At 39.2% G+C, this 16,348-nt stretch overlaps 1 protein-coding gene across 1 annotated transcript in view; it reads left to right on the top strand.

The window, feature by feature from the left end:
• The window catches only part of LOC106952548 (tankyrase-1-like), an 82,169-nt gene that overhangs the window by 51,153 nt on the left and 14,668 nt on the right, over positions 1-16,348 (top strand). The window contains exons 7-18 of the mRNA XM_015040719.1: positions 3,098-3,192; positions 4,248-4,314; positions 4,969-5,155; positions 5,289-5,410; positions 5,509-5,600; positions 6,470-6,548; positions 7,163-7,334; positions 7,893-7,972; positions 10,615-10,760; positions 10,870-11,035; positions 12,572-12,791; positions 15,910-16,019. Of these exons, the coding sequence (XP_014896205.1) occupies positions 3,098-3,192; positions 4,248-4,314; positions 4,969-5,155; positions 5,289-5,410; positions 5,509-5,600; positions 6,470-6,548; positions 7,163-7,334; positions 7,893-7,972; positions 10,615-10,760; positions 10,870-11,035; positions 12,572-12,791; positions 15,910-16,019 (1,536 nt within the window). The remainder of the gene's footprint in view (positions 1-3,097; positions 3,193-4,247; positions 4,315-4,968; positions 5,156-5,288; positions 5,411-5,508; positions 5,601-6,469; positions 6,549-7,162; positions 7,335-7,892; positions 7,973-10,614; positions 10,761-10,869; positions 11,036-12,571; positions 12,792-15,909; positions 16,020-16,348) is intronic.

Below are 16,348 nucleotides of genomic sequence, written 5' to 3'. Positions count from 1 at the left end.
GGTGGAAAGCGGCGCGGAAACTCACAAAAATAGGAAACCTTGTAAAACACCCCCCCCCCCCCCCCCCCCAAACTGTTCCAAGTCAAAATATGAAACTCGTAGATACTATAGATTTATTACATAGTCATGTTTATTTTTTTTTAAATTGCATGTTTCTGTTAATTTTGCTGTAAGCTGAAAGCTACTGAAAGCCTTCAGTAACAGGCTGTTACATAAGACCAGTAAGAGGATTTTTAATTCAGAAATGTTACATTACAGCCGGCCATTAGCAGCTCATGCACAAGGAGAGCAGCCACACAAGACTGCTGCTGAGGCAGGATTTGCAGTATCGAACATATGCATGGAAAGTTAAGTGGAAGGAAAATGTGCGTTTTAAAAAGGCGCAAAGCCAAAAGGGATAACTGCAATATTGAGTGGATTGGGAGTCAAAGAGCATTAAAAAATTTAAGAGAGATTCACAGTGACACTCCTGAATCTGTGGCAATGTCAGAAGTTTCCCACATGATCTGAGAAGATACTGAATTGGACTGTTGCTGCAAAATCCTCTTTTATATATGTATATATATATAACACCAAATTTAGCATTTTATTTGGAAACTGAAGCACAATTTAATTGAATTAGGAAGAAGAGACACAGAATCCTAACGGCTCGAGGTCCAGGGTGAGGCGTTTGTTGCTAGAGATGATTGGGTTGATCCGCTGTTTTATCATTTCCAAAGTCGGCACAGAGGGCTCCAAATAAATTTTTGCTCTGACAGAGATGCTAAGTTACAGAACGTGGAACCTGCTCACACCTCCAAAACGACTAATGCTGGATTTAACGACCAGGGTATATCGATTCGCTTGATGGTCGACTGATTTCTCAGAGGTAAACCAAACAGAAAATCTGTACATGGGAGATGGAAGATGAGGGATACCAGAGACAATTTTGTGTCAGAATTATATTTTAGTTTTTTTTTTTTCCAACTGCAAGCCATTGAAATGAAATGTATAAAAGGAGTTTTTGAACCGAATGGCTTAAGTTAACCAACTATCCAGTAGTGTAGTTATTTCTAAGACGCACCAGTAAAACTGATAGATGTTTCACTTCTGCGGTTTTTATCTCATCACCCCAAGTTTCTTCCTTTTAATTTGAGTGCAGAAAACTGTGGAATTATGACCCTGATTAAGTATCTGTGGAGATAAACCTTTGACCTTTTCTGAAGGCATGCACCTGAGTCCAGTGGATTATTTACTCCAAACTCAGCCGCTTCAGTTCATGCCTTCACAGATTGCGGTTGACTGATATTGTGATCTTTGCAACTGTGTTTTCATGGTCCCAACTGATTCCTTCCTGGAGGCAGCTGTGGAACAAACACAAGCAGAGGGAGTCGGGGGGGGGGGGAGGATGCGACAGCACTGAGATTTAGACCGGCTTATGCTCCTTTTAAATCTAAAAAGTAAACAGCAAACAAGCTAGGACATTGTGCTAGCTTTGTGATATCTAAATTTGAATAAATGTGTCGTCTTGTTGCGGCGCCATACAGAGTTGTTTTGCCGCGCTCAGTGTGAGTAAATCAACAAACATGTTCATTCAGATTTTACACGCTGTATTATCTCCACCAAGGAGTGCATATGCCGCGCTCCGTTTATTTGATTATCAGCGGGACAGCGCTAAAAGTGGAGACGCGCTCATGTGTTCCCGTAGATTTATCTGGCTGAGCATTTTCAAGCGTGTTTGTGTTTCACGTCAGTCTTGATTCAGATGCGTATAAAATCCACCAAGAAGCTGTTCGGTCATTATTTGAGGAAGAAAGTTTAAATTAGTTTGGTCACATCTGATCTGGGTGTTTTACGACACTGCGGTTCCTATGTTTATGATTCCTAATAACTCAGACTGCGTTGTTTCTGTGTTTGCTCATAACGGCATGCCACAGCGATAGGAATCTATTATTTCTTTGCAGCAAAAGTAAAATAAAATGACACAAAACAACCTCTGTTAGAGTTATCTGTATGAAAGCCAAAAAAAGCCTTTATATCTTTGCAACATTGAAACTACGTGATTTTGGGTTAAAATACTTAACATACCAAGTAATTCAGTAATAGTCATCCATATTAAGCAAGTCTATTAATATTTTCCTGTTTAATTGCAGAGCCATTGTAAACGGGAATTAAAAGTTCCAACACCCTCAGATCAACTTTAAAAGTAAAATATAAAATGTCTTTTCTATGTGTATTTAGCTCTGAAAATAATCTGGGTACCTGTGATTTTGTAAAAAGGACTTATTGCATAACAAGATAAATAGATCTTTTTCTTGTGTCTGATTATGGTACTCCAATAAAAGCTGAATTTTTAGATAAGCTTTGACATATCACCAGGTGAATGATGGTTAGTTGATTTTTTTTTTTTATTGGTAAGATTGTAAAATTGTTAAATATCCAGCCCTAAAACTGCTTTTTTAAGGGGAAAAGGCCCCCTTGAAGTTTAAGGAAATCTTTTCCTCATAACGTCACTTGGCATAAAGCAGTTGGCTGATTTGCTGCCCAAATACTGTACTATGCATGAAAGAGCTTTACGTTCAAGCTTCTACATGGATCTCCCATAAACTGATTCTGTTTCTTTTATTGATTTAATATTCCCCACTACCTGCTGCGTGTTTCAGATTTAAACCAAGTCCTGTTCACAGTTGGTTCTTTAGTTCATGCCGTTCCTGCGAAAAGCTGAGACTTGGTGGCTGTTTGACTGGAACCTTCCCACCGCTGTAGGTTTTCCCTTCAGGCTGCGTGTTGCTCCTGCTCTGAGGAAGTCTGGCCTTTAAAGGAGCAAATGAAGGAAATGCAGCACATGGAGCTGAAAGTATTTCATCCGTCTTATCTTAATGTATTGAGAGGTTCGGCTTTTCATTTACTTTTATAGGAAATTATTCTCAGAGTTACGGGCTGTAGATAGGATTGGGATAAAGACCTGTTCACTCTTGCAGAAGCTCACTGGCTCTAAATTAGCATTTTATCAGCACACTCTGTAGAACAAACCTATTGGCTGACATTTATCCTCCATTTTCTGCCGTTTTCCTGCACACTCTTACTCCTCCTGTCCTCTCTGTCTCTGTCTCTCCAGTCCACTCCTCTCCACCTGGCAGCAGGATACAACAGGGTGAGGATAGTTCAGTTGTTACTGCAGCATGGAGCCGACGTCCACGCCAAGGACAAGGGGTACGTATGACAAAAGCTGTTTAAATCCAGTTGAGGGTAAAGACGGAAAACATTCCTAGAGATGCTCCCAGCAGTTGTGCAAAAAAGATGTTTTTTTTTCTTTCTTTTTTTTAAGAATCAAAACATCTGATGTGAGAATAAATTTGTTTTTCCAAGCAGCATTTAATGCACATGAACTTTAAAGTAACACCTGTTACTTTAACACCAGATAGCCTCTAAAGTTTCTCTAATATCTGAAGTTTAAGATTTTTTATTTCCTTAGCCATCATTCTACCTCACATAAACTAAAGTGCCCTAAGTATTAGGTTCAATCGTAAGAAATTACTACCCTACTAAATATCCCACCAACAACCGTTAGTGGTGATATAACAAAGTGGAAGTCATTGAGAACAACAGAAGGTCAGACACAAAGTGCCGGGCCGTGACGGAGTGAGGTCTGCAAACCTCCAAACTTCATGTGGCCTTCCCGCTATCTTAACTGTAGAGAGCTTTATAGGATTGGTTTTCATGGCGTCCAAGCATTACATCAGCTGATACAAAGCAAAGTGTCGGATGCAGTGGTGTAAAGCACACCGCCGATGAACTCAAGAGCATTAGAGATGTGTTCTCGGGCGTAATGAGTCATGCCTTTCTGACGTTTTAATGAACAAGTCTGGGTTTGGCAGTTGCTAGGGCTACGGCATTTGTCCTGACTGTAATATGTTTAGTTGCGTTGCTTGGTGCGGAGGGCATTATGGTTTGGGTCTGAACTTAGAAAGGAACTCTTAATGCCTCAGCAAATGGACAAGTTCATTCTCCCAACTTTGTGGGGTCAGCTTGGGGATGGTCACTTCCTGTCCAACCGACTGAAACAACGCAGGGCAGCAAAGTAGAAAACCTTCACTTTAGAGCGTCGAGCCAGACCTTCTCATCCAATATCAGTGTCTGACCTCACCAATACTCTTACAGCAGAATGGGTCAGAATTACACATAAACATATTTAGTAGAATACATCACCATACGAATTTAGAATGAGGTGTCACTCGTACACACTCTTTCTGTTTTGCCCCTTCCAGTGGACTGGTGCCTCTACACAACGCCTGCTCTTATGGACACTATGAAGTTACTGAGCTGCTGCTAAAGGTACAAATAAACACACAAACTGGCTATTTTTTAAAGGTTTCCTAACAGATGACATACAGCTGAATTGATATTGTTTGTAAATAGAAAAATCATATCTAAATTAAGGCTGTAAGTAATTATTATTTTTAATATTTGATTATTAATTGGTTATTTTGATTATTAATCAGGGATTGGCATATTCTTCAGATCTTGCATTTAACCACTTAAGCCTTTTTACTCAATATTAAAATACATTAAAAGATGCAAATAAACAAATCAATTTATTTTTTAAATAAGAAAACAAACATGTTGGTGCTTAAAATGCAATAACATAGCATTCCTTTGAATTTGAACCACATGGATATAAAACTTTGCTTGAGGAAATTTGGGTAAAACATATTTACAGATAAATGTGTTTTTTTTCCCTTAAATTCAAAATGTAAACATATTTGCCTTAATTACTGCTCTAATTATGATGTTTTTTGAGCAAATGACTTTATTTTGAGTGTGTGTGCTCCATTTAACAATTAATCGACTATTAAATTAGTCGATTAATCTGATTAATCCTTTCAGTCCTTGCCTAAATTGTTCATTAAAGCCTCAAAGGATCAAATTGCTCTCCATTCTTTTTTACATGTTCTCTCATATCGGGTCGTTTTTTCGCTTTGCGTTCAGCACGGAGCTTGCGTGAACGCCATGGATCTGTGGCAGTTTACGCCTCTGCACGAAGCGGCTTCCAAAAACCGGGTGGAGGTCTGCTCTCTCCTGCTGAGCCACGGCGCTGACCCCACCCTGCTGAACTGCCACAGCAAAAGCTCTGTGGACATGGCGCCCACTCCCGAGCTGAAGGAGAGACTCACATGTGAGCATGGCTGAATGTGACGCTGGAGAAACGAGCGTTTCTCACGTTGGACGTCTCAAATAGGCACTAAAACCGACAAATTGTTAAATTTTTTAAGCATATTTATAGTTGTTACTTCTCTTTCTTCCTTCAGACGAGTTTAAGGGCCACTCGCTGCTTCAAGCGGCTCGAGAAGCAGACATGACCAAAGCCAAGAAGACCCTCGCTCTGGAGATCATCAACTTCAAACACCCTCACACACATGAAACGGCGCTGGTGAGATCGGCACCTGTGCTGCTCACATGCTTTTTTTATTTTTTACACACTGAAGGCACCTGATTTGTCTAACACTCTCTTGCGTGTGCTTGTGTTAGCATTGCGCGGTGGCGTCTCCACACCCCAAACGGAAACAGGTCACAGAGCTGCTGCTGAGGAAAGGTGCCAACGTTAATGAGAAGAACAAGGAGTGAGTGCTCTTTTCAGCTTCTTGCGCCGTTCGCAAACACCGAGAGGTTATTTCAGACGCGCCCCGATGCTGATTTATTTCAGAGGTGAAGATGACAAGTTGCCTTTCTGACGCGAATGATCAAAGGAGAGTTTGTTCGCGAGTGTCTTCAAGGAATTAATCAGGAAAGTGTGATGCCGGTCCAAGATTAATTTTGGTACCAAGACTGTAAGCCAGGCCTGAATTCAGTTTGAAGCCGTAAAATTTGTTTTGACTTGTTTTACGAGGATGTATCACCCTGTGGGTCACAGGCTGGGTTGAAAATGGTGGTCTAGTTTCTAGGTACGCCACAGTTTTAAAGAAGCGTGAAGCTTTCAAAACCACATAACCTCTCAAGTTAAGCCCTTTTTTTTTTTTTTTTTAAAGGATTTACCAAAGACAACCCCTCCTCACCCTGTTACTGCAAGCACAGTTCTTTAAAAAAATGTTTCCTGAAATAGATCTGGGCTGTTAAAAAAAAAAATGGATAGGAAAGTCAGCCATGCTGTTTTTAGATAAAAAGCTGCAACACTTGGCTCGTCTGCTTCAAATTCATGGTTCTTTGTCCTCAAAATCCATATTTAAATGTCTGCATTTCAGTCAAGCTCGTTTTCCCTTTGCAAACTGTGATTACACACACTTTGAGCGTTTACTCTGGAGTGATTAAGCAAACGTAAAGAACAGACAAAGACATACAGCATGGCAACCCGCCACGAGGCTTCCCTCAACAACAGAGATATTTTATCTGTATTTAAATCTGTGATGATGCTGTTTAAAGGAAATCAAACAAAGTTTCTGGGAGGCGAACAGTTGGTGTTAAACTTGCCATATCTTCTTCTCTCTGGCTCCAGTTTCATGACGCCTCTTCATGTAGCAGCAGAGCGGGCTCATAACGACATCATGGAGGTGCTTCAGAAACATGGAGCAAAGGTAAACGAGTCATTTTAAATGCATTTTCCTTATCTATTTTTTTAATTGATAAACTGCAGGGTTTTATGCCATGTTCATATCAACAGAAAGAGATCCTAAATCTCTTCTGTTTCAAATAAGTTTGACCCTTATTTTGCTGTTGAATCATCTTTTTGAAAAGTTTTAATGTATTCTGCTACCTGTGATTGAAATTTATATTTCTGCTGTAAAATTAGCTAAAACCTCAGCAGATTTACAATACAATAAATATATTTGTTACACTGAGTCAAAGACAGACTCATAATTTAACCTCTGCTTTTTAAACACGTTTTTTCTCACAAATCTCTAAATTTAGCTACTTATTCAACATTATAAGTTTGACAAACCAAAAAAGAAACATTTTACTCATCTTAAATATCTTCTTAGATCAAACATCATATTTTCGTAATATAGTGTGGTTGATCATCATACTCCCGCCTCTAATTTACCCAGAAATCATTTCTTTTTTCCTTTTTTTTTTTTTTTGCCAAAATAGATGTAAATCATTAACAATGGGAACATTTCAGTGTATTTTAAGTACATAAAGTGCAGCAGCTCCTTGGAGAGTCCTAACGGTGAGATGTTTGTGTGTGCAGGTAAACGCCCTGGACACGCTGGGCCAGACGGCGTTGCACCGCGCGGCGCTGGCAGGCCACCTGCAGACCTGCAGGCTGTTGTTAGGATACGGGGCGGACGCCACGCTGGTGTCCCTGCAGGGCTTCACCGCCGCTCAGATGGGAAACGAAGCCGTGCAGCAAATTCTCAATGGTATGCTGCGCTTTGTGTGGGCGGGGGCGGCGGGGTAGCAGGAAGAGCACATGTGTAGGTCGTGCTGGGGTTTGGTTGCTAAGCATCAGCTGCAGATTGGAGGATTATCCGGGAATTGTTCTGAAAGGTCGATATTGATATTTTCGCTGTGAAAGAGCAGGGAGGTAAGTAGGCTTTGAGTGAGCCGACTAGGGATTGAAGAGACTCGGCGTTACAAGTTCTCACAGGATTTTCTGAGTAAAATGTTCTTTTTTTTTTTTTATGAATGAATTACATCAAAATGTATTTATCCTCATCTAAACCCCTCATGTTTTTACATTACTTTATGAGCATTACAGAAAAAAGGCAATTTATCCTCTATAGTGGATCATCGCCCATGTATAAATTGTTTCGCTCGTATCTCTGTGTACATGTGAAGAGAATCCAAATGCCTTCCTTCTTCACTTCCTAAAACAGGCAGCTCAGAGTTTCAGGTTATTTTTTCTTCCCACTGATGTTTGTCCAAAGCATATTCAGGCTGTGACGCCTCCGTTGATCTTCTGGCTCGCTTCTCTACAGAGAACGTCCCGGTCAGAAACTCTGATGTGGACTACAGACTTCTGGAAGCTGCCAAAGCTGGAGACCTGGATACCGTCAAGGTAGTTTATTTATTTCATGACGCATTTCTGTTAAATGACGGATGACTTCACTCAGTCTAACTTCTGAAATTAAGTAAATATTTACCTCAAAAGCATAAAGGGACAAATAGATGTGGTACACAAGACATAAGGTTCATAAAAAGGGAAATATAAATACACATCTTGACTTAGCATAGTCAAAATTAGCAGCTATAACACACTAACTTGCTCTGTCTCTCATGTTGTTGTTGAGGAATTTTGGTCATTTGCAGCATTGGTTTAATCTACTGAAGTTTGCAGACATTTGTTTTTGCACAGTTAAGTTGTTAAATAGTAATTAAAAACACTTGAAGGTTTTCTAAAGTAGATGCTTACTGAAACCTGCATGTTTCAGCTAAACTGTAACATGAATTTTATCCTATGTCTTTGTCTCAGTATTTCTTTTATGACTTCAGCAGTGTTGCTAATATTTGGTATTTATTGTATTGTTCTTATTATGCGTTCTAAAAATAAAAGTGTGTTCTTAATAACTCACATGTATAAATAAAGGTTAAGTGAAAGGTGTTAACTTAGATTGAGCAATTATAATCCCGTGATTTTCTGTTTTTTTTTTTTAAACAGGTGTAGATTTGCTCCTGAGTTTAGGCTCATTTTCTTGTTAACGTCCCAGTCAGATCGGCACTTTAATAGTCATTACTGACTTGATAAATGCCAGATGTTAAGGCTAGCCAATCTGCAAAACAATACTGTTTCTGCAGGACAGCTCTTCGGTTTTACCTCTGAGAGCGACATTGTTAATTCTGGGGCAACTTTTCTACCCCACTGCCATGATTCTAGAACCGTTCCAAACAAGAAACACTTTTCCAATCTCTTACTAACATGTTAACTAAATCCTGCAAAAAAAAAAAAAATTGAAGCAATGGGAACATTTTTTTTTTTTTTTAGCTTCTCTGAGCATCACAGTTGGTGTGTTTTTTTTTCTTTTCTTTCTAGATTTACGTATTTGCTTTACGTCAAACACATCCATATTATTCAGTTTTTGACTCGTCTGTCCAAAGAACCCCATTCCAGAAGTTTACATCGATCTGGTTTTTATGTTTTTCTTAGAGAGGAAAGGTTTCCTCCTTGTCCATCTCTGAAGGAAGTCAAACCAGTGCGGCCTCTTTCTGGCTGTGCAGTCTTACTCTCCCATATCCACATGAGCAGGAACCTGGTGGAGCTTGATCCAGGATCGTTCAGGCCTCTTGGTCATTTCCTTTAGCATCTTGCGGCCTTCATCTGCCAGACTTAGAAATATTTTAAATGTCCTCTATTAATCTCTCACGAGCTGCTCCTGTCTTCTTTCTGCAGGCTCCAGACATCGCTCTCAGTCTCATTATTGTGTTCGTTCAGTAATGAGACTGAGTAATGATGTTCTAATCATGTACACCCGGTGTGATACTCTGTGTGTGTGCCCAGCTGTAAACAGTTTGATATAAACTGGTTTGTGAACCTTCGGTTACAGTAGAGCCAGTGGTTTCTCTTGTTCGATTTTAAATAAAAATGCCCTGACCTTTACAGCTGTTCCTTCTGCTCGGTTAAATGTCAGCTGATTATTGTTCAATCTGAGCTAGTTTATTGTTGCCCTTTTTTGATTTTAAGAATAATAAAACCTTTTATTCTCATGATTGAGTGAACCATGCTGCAGTTCATGTTTTGTTTTTCCAGTAATGAACGAAATACCAGAGGAAGGTAAGAGTCGCTCCGGGGAGACAGAAGACTGATGCCTGGCTTGTTTCCATGTTCGTTTTTAGACATTAGTTGTTAAATGGGTCAAAAAGAGGCTCTGAGCCCAGAACGGATGACGATTTGACAGATTAGCAGAGGAGGAGACGAGATCCCCTTTATTTATTTATTTATTTATTTATTTATTTGTCTTTTTTTTTTTGTCACCCACTGTACGTTTTTCTGAGCTCAGATGCAGAAAAACTATAATCCTGTGTTTATGTTTGCGAAGCTGCTGTTGATGCTTCCATTAATGATCAACCTGTTCGATGACACTCGTTCAGAGATTTAGACTAAAGGGATACAAGTGGGACGCAGCTCAGCCAAGATTGCTGTTGCTCGGAAAAGTATGAATTTGAGTGAAATGTTTTTCATGTTTAGATAAGTACATAAAAGGAAAAGTAGAACATTTCAGTTTTTGATTTTTATCTGTGTATTGTCTAAAAGCTAAATGTATTCATTCAGTTAAGTTTTATTTACAAAGCAACTTGCACAGATAAAAAAAAAATCACTACATTGAAATATTAATGAAATAAATGAATATCTTGCTGCCAATTCATCTGCTTTTCTGTCTGTTTAAAATCTCTCTCTTCATCTTTAAACGTATCCAGTGAGCTAAACTGATCTTTAAACCACTGTAAAAAAAATATTTGCCGTCCTGGTAAGCTTTTGCTTTAATATTTAACATTTATTTCAAAATAAATGATCTCTTGAAAACTTTAACGTAAAATGTTATTTCACGTTGAAGGTACGGGATCCTTGTCATCTTTTAAGTTTAAGTTCAAAATGTTTCTCTGAAACAAAGAACTGAGTTAGTGCAATCGTTTTCTAAGCATTTGTGCGCGTTCAGTTCGGCGTGGATGCTGATTGAGGATTCTTTACTCCTTGTTTCTCTGCAGTCGCTGTGCACAGCTCAGAATGTGAACTGTAGGGATCTAGAAGGACGGCACTCCACTCCTCTCCACTTCGCTGCCGGCTACAACAGAGTGTCAGTGGTGGAGTACCTGCTGCACCACGGGGCCGACGTGCACGCTAAGGATAAAGGGTGTGTGAAAATAAGAGAAACATTCGACTCATTACTTCTTTTTTTTTTTTTCATACATAGTTTTAGCAAAGCAAGTTTTATTTTTGACTCTGCACCCCCCCCCCGATAGCGGCCTGGTTCCTCTTCACAACGCCTGTTCCTACGGTCACTACGAGGTGGCCGAGCTGCTCGTCCGGCACGGCGCCTCGGTTAACGTCGCCGACTTGTGGAAGTTCACGCCGCTTCACGAAGCTGCAGCAAAGGGGAAATATGAGATCTGCAAGCTGCTGTTAAAGGTTGGGCTCAAAAAAAAAAAATCCTTGTCCGTCAAATACAATTCAGATCTTTTAACAATCGCATGCAAACCTGTGTCTTTGGAAACTAAATCAAAGTGACTTTGAAGCACAAGCACGCTTACTGAAATTCAACAACATCTCCTGCCTTATATTGATAAAGCAATCAATTATTCATTGTTCAGCATTAGTGGGATGTTTGCCAGCGAAATCACTAAATAAGTCATTTTCTTGACCAGACTGAAGACCAATTAAATCAGACTAAAAGTAACTCTAATTGGAATAACTGCTTCCTTTTTCCCCGACACGTCCACACAAGTCGACGCGGCGAGAGTCTAGTGAGAGCTGCTGTCAAAGCTGTGAATTAAACTCCTTTTTACTAACACTCTTAATCACATCTGATGATGTTTTATTCTGCTTATTAAAAATCAAGTTGCACGTTAAGACTGTTTTCTGGTTGAACTACTGAAATGCTCTCTTTGATTTCAAATAAGAGGCAGACATTTACAGGAAAGCCTCAGTCGATCTTTCACAGTTGTTTTAGGATATTTATTATGCAGAAGCTGCCAAGTCTACATAGTCGTTTAAAAAAATGTAAGTTGGCTTTAAATTCACCAGTCCCAGGTCTTAAATTTGGTTTGTCACCAGTTGCTAATATAGCTTTGGCAGCTAACTAGTTATCACCAGATGGCTGAATGACACCCCAAGCATCCCATATATTTATAGTTTTTTTTCTGTCTTAAATTTTAGCTTAGCTGTTGTTACAAAGGCTATAAAAAGTTTGAAATTTGTCTCAAATTTGAATCTTGAACCTGTAGATAACCCTGATAAAGCGTCATGAAATTAAGCGAAACTAAAGATCAATCTGTGTTGTTGGACATGTTTGATGTTTTCTGAAAAACATGATATGTTTTTGCTGCCAGACTGAATCAAGTAGAGATTTTTTTTATTTTTATTTTCTACACATTTAAATTTCAGTATTTAAAATTTCATCTTTTCTTTGTCATTTTCTAATGATTTTCCTGCTGTTGTTTTCCTGGACAGGTGATAAATTACTTTGTCAGAATGAAATCAGAAAGTAGGGAATAAAACTCCCACTAGACTTTAGGATCCAAACGGGTTTAAAACCAGCAGTGGGGTAATGGACAGTTCCAGGACACCGGTGGACACCCAGTGGAGCGGTCCCACAACATCCAGTCCTAATGAGGACATTTTAAATTGTCCATTGAAGTGACAAGTAGAAACTGTAACCCGTGAGGACGCTGAGCGATGAGAGTGTCTGCTTTGCCTTCTTCCCATGCGGTTTCTGCTTCACTGAGCGTCTCCTATTACCATTTCTCCATCTCACCGACTCCTTGAGGACCGTCCAAGGTCTTCATCTTACTCATCAAATGTCATCCTCTTATTCTTATTGGCATCAGGGCTCTGGCATTTGAACTGGCTTTGTGTTTCCTTCTGACGATGAATAATTTTGGAACATTTTCCAACTTTTGTTAGCTGAATGTGTTTTTTTTTTTTTTGTCATTTCCCCACCATTAGCACGGCGCAGATCCCACCAAAAAGAACCGAGACGGGAACACGCCCCTGGACCTGGTGAAGGACGGCGACACGGACATCCAGGACCTGCTGCGGGGAGATGCTGCGCTGCTGGACGCCGCCAAGAAAGGCTGCCTGGCTCGGGTGCAGAAGCTGTGCAGCCCGGACAACATCAACTGTCGGGACACGCAGGGTCGCAACTCGACGCCGCTGCACCTGGCAGGTAGTGTGTTCTCAAACGCACAAGCACACACACACGTATCCCCGTTAGTGGGTGGAAATACAATGTTCCAGTCGAATGAGCATCACAAAGGTTTCCAATACACCGTAGATCAGAAAGACCCGTTAAAGTCCTGAAATATTCAGATTTCATCTTGTCGGTAAAATCAGGTTATAAATGATATATGAAGATACATGGAACATTATTGCCTTTTGAAAAGATGGATTGGAAAATAATAAGTATAAAATTAAGCATTTTGTGTGTGTGTTTATATATATATATACTTCACAATGATAGTTCTCCAAACTGTCAATATTATCAAAGCTACTCATGCACATTAATTTCAGAAATGTTTACATAAATCAGGGATATTCACTATGGAACAGCTTTTATAAATATTCATCAGGCAGACTGCAGTGCTGAACAAGGCATGCAGTTGCAGTCAGAAGTTTAGATGAACTTCAGATTTAAAATTATTTCTGTGTTTTTGGAGTTTTTAATGAGTTCATGATATTTTTTGGTGGTGTGATGTTGCTTATGTAAAATACGTTGGCAGTGAATTTTAAGAACTGGAAACACAGATTTGAGTAAATCCTGCTCTTTATAGTCCTGCAAGGTAAAATTATTTACACACACACACACAATATTAGTGTAGAAATATAATTTTAACAGGCTTTTTCTATTTAAAATGACTTCAAGGTGTGTTTGAAATCTTTTTCCTGTTGGAACACCCAGTTCATCTCCAAGTTTCAAACATATTGTTGTTGAAATTCAACAATACTGTCCACTTATTGCAGTGTATCAATAGCAGCCTAACAATATTATTATAAAATTACTGCAACGTCGTGGAAAGTCTGCCGTCTCCATAAATGATTAACGTAGACACCTTTTTTATATACAAACACAATGCAGTCAAATTGCTTTAAAGTTATTATTTTGTCTTTTAATTACGTATTTTTAAGGATTTTGACATTAGTTATTGCACTTTGTGCGATGCTCCATCATTACAGGCAGCAAATTAGTTCCTTCTGCTGTCAGAAGGCAGTCTTGAATTTAAAATCCTCACGTCGATTCCTAAAAACAGGCTTTTCGTCACCGAGCCCAAAAAAGCTCATTTGCTGTTTCGTCTGAATGTAGAAGATTTCTGCAGAAGGTGTTTGGTTTGTCCAGTGAAGCTTCGACATCCAACCAAATAGAAACATCTAAAAAGGGACGAGAACACTGCAGCATGTAGATGGAAATGTAGGTCACCTCGTCTTAGACTGCAGCCAAGAATGTGTTTCCTTTAACGTGTCAGAAAGTGAAAGTAAGTATGTTTTTGGTGCCAATCGCTCCCTCAGTCTCCTCCAGTTTGTCTGTCAAAGACGCCCTTTGTTTTCTGGCGCTGCGTCTTGCCAACAGCGAGGAAGTAAACACAACCACGCAACTGCAGCCTTCAGGATGGAGTCGTTCTACTGGCCAGCAGGCTCAGTTATGCAATTGCATCTAGATCAGAGTTTTACCAAATTTGACACTAAATGTCTTTTGTGGTGCTATAAATTTTCTAGCAGCGAAAATGAAGCTAAAAGTGGAGTCTTTACCTGTTTGTCTGAAAGCTGATGTTCTTTTAGTTCCTGCTTGCTGATATCATTCGGACACAGCTGGTTGAGGGCATCTTGTACAATTTTTATCTCAAATATCAGCTATAAATGTAAGTATTTATTTAAAAATTGTGCTCCATTTAACCAAATGTTTAAAGATTTACATTTTTGTTGTGCTTACAAATAAGGCGAGGCGACCTCAAATAGTCTCACCAGCCAGAAATAATGTTATTTTGGCCCCGAGGCTCAACAAGCCTCATTGTTATTTATATATTCAGCATCTGTAATCATCGTGTCATCAGTTAGAGCGATAACAAATCTGTTTGTTCTACCAAAGACACCTCTCAGACTCCAACAGGCACAAGCAGCGGCTTAATGAGATTCATACCTAAGTGAACATCCGTCTGTGCAAACCAGAGAAGGCTTTCGTTTCTATAATAGAAATTATAGACGTATAAAATCAGAAAGGGTTTGTTTGGCCTTTAACTGGCTTTATTGCTCTTTATGTCAGCATTAAGTGGCTTTTAGCGCCAAACTCTGGCATAACAATCTGTGCTGTAAACATGTTTGATGTAAACACCGACGAACAGCATGAATAACAAATGAACAAAAGAAAAAACACTTTTGAAAACTAAACTGCAGTTTTTCTTTCCACATTTTTATTTTTCATGTTTTTTCTTGTTTTTACTTCTATAGAGCTTCTCTCGAAATGAGCATCCAATTTAATTGCCTGGTTGAGTTTTTTTTTTTTTAGAAGAAATTATGTCTCAGATAAATGTTTCCAAAGTTTATGACCCAGAGTGTTTAAGGTCCTTCAAAACCTTTTTTTTTCTCTCTAGTTTTTAAGATTTCCATCAAATTATATTTTCTGTCAACATATGAGATTTTAACTGTTTGATAACCTCAGTTTACCTTACACTTAGTATTGTTCAGAATTATTCCTAACCCTGGCAAATTCAGGTTTTAGATCTAAAGACTTGGAATACATCACCAGAAGAAAAAATGATCAAAATATCACCTGAATCATGCAAAAAGCTGATCGGCAATTTTAAGGGTTTTAATGTTGTAATTCTAACAGGGATTATAGTGTCAATTGTTAAGAAGAATATAAATAAATGTAGACATGTTGATTTATTTTTTTGTTTTTTTACTTTTAAAATCCACGTGAAATGCTTCCCTCGACTTCATTCTGACCTTTACGAGTTTTTTTATTTTTTATTTTCGCTCAGGAATAACTTCCACAGCGTAGCAGAGCATCAGATCAGACTAACTAGTTGGTCAAGATGAAAATCAGACCAATTCTCTATCTGAGCATTCGGTGCATCCATAGTTTCTGCAATCATTCATTCATACATTCAGCAGATCTTAAAACACCGACACACTTTCTGCCTCAATGCGCTTTCCTGTAAAGGAAAACAAAACAAAAAAAAACATTAAATGTTCTGTTGCTTTTTCAGTTCACACAGATTTGATCCAGCTTCCTCGCCTCTAACGTCACAGTGTTGCTTCTTCTCTCTTGTCTGCTGTTTGCTGATTTCCAGCCGGCTACAACAACCTGGAGGTGGCCGAGTATCTGCTGGAGCACGGAGCCGACGTGAACGCTCAGGACAAAGGAGGGTTGATTCCTCTGCACAACGCGGCTTCGTACGGGGTGAGACTCAACGAGACGCTTCACGTAGCGTTTCTGTGAGATCAGGGATAAAAGTTATCGACACGTTCTCCCTGATCCTTCTACAAACTACGCTAATCAGCGCATCTGTTTGAGCTGCTCAAACCCGAAGGAGAAAATTAGCATCATGAACTTTGACCTGTGACTGAAGACTTGGTAACAAATTAGCTTTATCCGTTGTGAAAATTGCTTTGCTGCTGTAAACCTTAAGGGTAAATCAACTTTATTTTACTGGAGTCCTTGGAAAAGCAACAAAGTTTTTAATTGAAGTATGTTCATCGGGTTGAATCCATCCATCCATCCATCCATCC

This window comes from Poecilia latipinna, unplaced genomic scaffold, assembly GCF_001443285.1.
Source record: "Poecilia latipinna isolate Pla-1442-1.1 unplaced genomic scaffold, P_latipinna-1.0 Scaffold524, whole genome shotgun sequence".
Lineage (NCBI taxonomy): Eukaryota > Metazoa > Chordata > Actinopteri > Cyprinodontiformes > Poeciliidae > Poecilia > Poecilia latipinna.
This window is presented reverse-complemented; position numbering and strand designations above follow the sequence as displayed.